Source organism: Suricata suricatta, chromosome 16 (assembly GCF_006229205.1).
Source record: "Suricata suricatta isolate VVHF042 chromosome 16, meerkat_22Aug2017_6uvM2_HiC, whole genome shotgun sequence".
Lineage (NCBI taxonomy): Eukaryota > Metazoa > Chordata > Mammalia > Carnivora > Herpestidae > Suricata > Suricata suricatta.
In genome coordinates this window covers 50,342,442-50,346,956 of record NC_043715.1, presented here as the reverse complement: position 1 = coordinate 50,346,956, position 4,515 = coordinate 50,342,442, and the positions used below count along the sequence as shown (strand labels likewise).

Below are 4,515 nucleotides of genomic sequence, written 5' to 3'. Positions count from 1 at the left end.
AAATCACAGATCTTTAGATATTAACATGTTTCATTCCAAAACAATTATAATATTAGATACTCAGATTGCCTCATCTTTGTTTTTAATGTTTATTTATTTTTGAGAGAGAGAGGGAGAGACAGAGAGACGGAGAGAAAAAGGGGGAGAGAGAGAATCCCAAGCAGGCCCAATTCAGGGCTCGAACTCACTAACGGTGAGATCATGACCTGACCCAAGATCAAGTGTCGGACATGTCCCCAGCGGGGCCGCCCAGGCGCCCCTCAAAGCGCCTCATCTTTGACTAGGACTGCTTCTCATAGTGTCTCTTCTGTCCTTTTGACATGTCCCCATCATTCTTTAAAAGAGTCTTTACTTTCTTGTATGAGATGGTCTGGGCTCATCCTGTATATTTCCTGTCCCAGAACAGGAATCAGTCCTGGGTTTGTTTTGTTTTTTAATTTAAAAAATGTTTATTCATTTCTGAGAGAGAGAGAGAGAGAGTACATGAGGGGGGGCCAGAGAGAGAGGAGGACAGAGGATGTGAAGTGGGTTCTGTGCTATCTCCAGAGAGCCCGATCTGGGGTTTGGACTCAACAAACCTTCAGATCATGACCTGAGTGGGAGTGGGACACTTAACTGACTGAACCCCCAGGCGCCCCGACCCCGGGCTCTTTGAAGGGCAGAGGGTCATTAGAGACCATAATCTGGGTGCTAAGGTCCTCTTTTTTCTTGAGCACATATCTTTCTCTGTTCCTGTCCTCCCTTCCACCCTTCCTCTTGTGAGGCAAAAATCGATTTCTTATTCCCATTTCTTATTCTCCATCTTGCTGCTCCCCAGTATTTTCTCTCTGCTCTGAGACTGAGGTTTTGGAATGACTTGAGCTAACGGTGACGGAAGGCTAGGAAGAAACAGAGCACAGAGCAGGAATGGAACTTGCGAAGGCCCAGACAGGCTTCACGTAGGACAGTGGCGATCTGGCCCCTCGTCCCATGCTGAGCTCTCTGGGAACCCAGAGCAAAAGGGCTCATAAGTGCTGCTCTATGCTCAGCAAAATCGCCTCCTGTAGTTTGAACCAAGTAGAACAGATAAATACAGCTCTATTCAAAACCTCCAGAAAACAAAAATAACCTCACAAGTCCAAGTAGCGTGACTGTCCATAAGTCCCCACATCGCCTGATACATGTTCATGCCACGGTCCAGCCACAGAGACCCACATGTCTGGGAAAAGGAAACTGTGGTCTGATTGGACGGTTCCTACTGCACAATCATGCAAAGGACAGAAAACAAAAAAAATTTATTTACAATTTGGATGTTTTACCACCTCCCCATGGGGTTTTTTGGGGGAGGACTTTGATTTTGATTCTTTAATATTTTTTTTAATCTTTATTTATTTTTGAGAGAGAGAGAGAGAGAGAGAGACGGTGTGAGTAGGAGAGGAACATAGAGAGAGAGGGAGACACAGAATCCGAAGCAGACTCTGTGCTGGCAGCTCAGAGCCTGACACGGGGCTTGAACTCACAGACCATGAGATCGTGACCTGAGCCAGTCAGACACCCAACTGACTGAGCCACCCAGGCGCCCTAGATTTTGATTCTTTAAAATATTGCATCACGATATTATTTACCTGGATGACTGAGGGTTGTTTTGTTGGCCTCCCCTTTCTCCTTGCTTAAATATCACGCCGAATCACTCCCTTTTCCGGGGAGCCACTCAGAGCACAGAGCTGTCTCAGTGGGTGGGAGGCAGCAGAAGGGGGTGATGGTGGTGTTGGGCAACAGTGGGGGTGACAAGTTTGTGGGTGACATAAAAAATAGCTAACAAGCAGTGGGTCGTGGGTACAGTCCAGTCGGAGTGGATAGTGGCCACAATGCTGAAGCAGGGCTAGGATTTGCACATTCAGTCGCTGGATCATGGGGACATCCAGGGATGGTAGCAGGAGATGGCCCAGTGGCGGGGGAGCAGGTGTGACACCCTAGCTGGGTCTCAGCCGTCCCACATCCCACTTCCCCGGGAAGAATCCTGGGGCTCCAAGAAGTGGTGTGACAGGCTCCCAGCCACACGGCTCTGATGATCCTTTCTCGCCTCTCTGGTCCCACCAGGACACCCTGAATTACAGCACCACTGAGTATCCCCAGTACGACTGGACTGGGGACTTCGGCCTGCCGGTGGATGAGTCTTCCAGCCCCTCCAAGCTGCCTCTTCCCCAGGTGTTTGCCCTGCTAATCTTCACGGTGGTCTTCTTGGTGGGGGTCCCGGGCAACGCCCTGGTGGTCTGGGTGACAGGCTTCGAGGTCCGGCGCAACATCAATGCCATCTGGTTTCTCAACCTGGCGGCGGCCGACCTCCTCTCCTGCCTGGCGCTGCCCATCTTGTTCACCTCCATCTTACAGCATGGCCACTGGTCCTTCGGCAGTGCTGCCTGCCGCATCCTGCCCTCTCTCATCCTGCTCAACATGTACGCCAGCATCTTGCTCCTGGCCACCATCAGCGCCGATCGCTTCCTGCTGGTGTTTAATCCCATCTGGTGCCAGAACTACCGGGGGCCCCGCTTGGCCTGGGTGGCCTGCGGCGTGGCCTGGGGCCTGGCCCTGCTGCTGACCATCCCCTCCTTCCTCTATCGCGTGCTGCACGTGGACTACTTTCCATTCAAGATACGGTGCGGCGTCGACTACGGCCAACGAGGCTTCCTCATCGAGAGAACCGTGGCCGTCCTCCGGCTGGTGGTGGGCTTCCTGTGGCCGTTGGTCACGCTTGGAATCTGTTACACTTTCCTCCTGATTCGGACCTGGAGCCGCAGAGCCACGCGCTCCACCAAGACGCTCAAGGTCGTGGTGGCGGTGGTGACCAGCTTCTTTGTGCTCTGGCTGCCCTACCAGGTGACGGGCATGATGCTGGCCCTGCTCCACTGGCGCTCGAAGACCTTCCAGGCCGTGTCCAGGCTGGACGCCCTGTGCATCGCCATCGCTTACGTCAACTGCTGCATCAATCCCGTCATCTATGTGGCAGCGGCACAAGGCTTCCACGCCCGCTTCCTCAGGTCCCTTCCTGCCGGAGTCCGGAACGTGTTGACCGAGGAGTCTGTGTCTCGGGACAGCAAGAGCTTCACCCTGTCCACGGCGGACACCCCGGCCCAGAAGAGCCAGGCGGTGTGAGGGGAGCGTGACCCACCCCCTCTTCCCACCTGTCCCTTCTCTCTCTGCTGATTTTGGCCCAGCCCCTGGTGCTGTCGTGTTCACCAACTGTCGTCCTTTCCCTCGGTCTTTCCCAGACGTGTCCTCCCTCCCTTTCAGGAGTAACACGTCCCTCTAGGGACTCTCACCCTTTCTTTCCACCCAAGGGCTTTGGAAAACAAGCAGAAACCCATAATACTGGGAGCATCCCCCTCCCACAACGGTTCTCTGTCTGCGTGGGCGGAGACTGTCTAGAACACACCCCATACATAGAAGACAGACAGGGAGGGGCGCCTGGGTGGCTCAGTCGGTTGAAGGTCCAACTTCGGCTCAGGTCATGATCTCACGGTTAGCAGGTTCGAGCCCCACGTTGGGCTCGGTGCTGACAGCTCAGAGTCTGGAGCCTGCTTCAGATTCTGTGTCTCCCTCTCTCTCTGCCTCTCCCCTGCTCACACTCTTTCTTTCAAAAATAAAACAAACATAAAAAAGAAACCTAAGTGTGTTGATTTAAAGAAAAACAGTAAATTAAAATGTTACTCAATTGGGGCTGTAAAAAAAAAAATGCCTTAAGTAAAAAGATGTTAGAAGGTCCTGGTGCAAAAGCAAGTGTGACAGAGGGCTGCCGTAGCTGGCGGGCACTTCGGGGGACGGAGACCACAGAGGATTATGACTTTTTACTTTGTAAACTGCTGTTGTTACACCCAGATTACGGGGTCCCCAAAAACCGGGACCACCAGGAGTCCGAGGCAGGTATGCGAAAACAAAGGGCATTTATTTGGGCTTAAGCTCGGGCTCCCAGACCTCACCAACGCAGCGGATCCGTGCTGGGAGCCCTGATCCTCAGTCAGGCAGGGTTTTTATCACAGTAGGGGCGAGAAATGGAGTGAGGGGCTGGGGTTACAAATGAGTGGGCGGAGCATCAGCAAAAGTTGGTGATTGGCTAATTTAAAACAAAACAGGCATACTAAAAACCGCAGGAATGTCAGGCACTCCCCTGCTGGACCGTGATTGGCTCAGCTAAGGGTGGTGTCTGGCCTAGCCTGAGCCAATCACAGACCCCCAGGAAGGTGGTATTTCTCGGCATCTGGGGGAGGGGGAGGTTTCCATTAACCTGAACCATCATAGGTGGGGGTTATTATTCTTAACTCGTTGAGCAAGTCCCTTGTTTTTAACATTTCTGGAACTTCAGGAGGGGCCACAGATTCCAGTAAGTTTTAGTCATGCCTGGGGAAACAGAAACTTGGGCCTCCTGGCTTCTGAGGCTTATTTGAAGGCTGTCATGGCGTAAGTTTGGCTCTTCACTGTTTTGTTTGCCTTTCTAAAAAAAAAAAAAAAAAAAGAAAGAAAGAAAAAGGGAAAAAATCG

The 4,515-nt window shown here is 52.2% G+C and overlaps 1 protein-coding gene across 1 annotated transcript in view; it reads left to right on the top strand.

The window, feature by feature from the left end:
* Positions 1–3,509, top strand: part of C5AR1 (complement C5a receptor 1) — a 10,059-nt gene extending 6,550 nt beyond the window's left edge. Inside the window, exon 3 of the mRNA XM_029924337.1 lies at positions 1,957–3,509. Within this exon, the coding sequence (XP_029780197.1) occupies positions 1,957–3,132 (1,176 nt within the window). The 3' untranslated portion in view covers positions 3,133–3,509. The remainder of the gene's footprint in view (positions 1–1,956) is intronic.
* Positions 3,510–4,515: the final 1,006 nt, after the last annotated feature.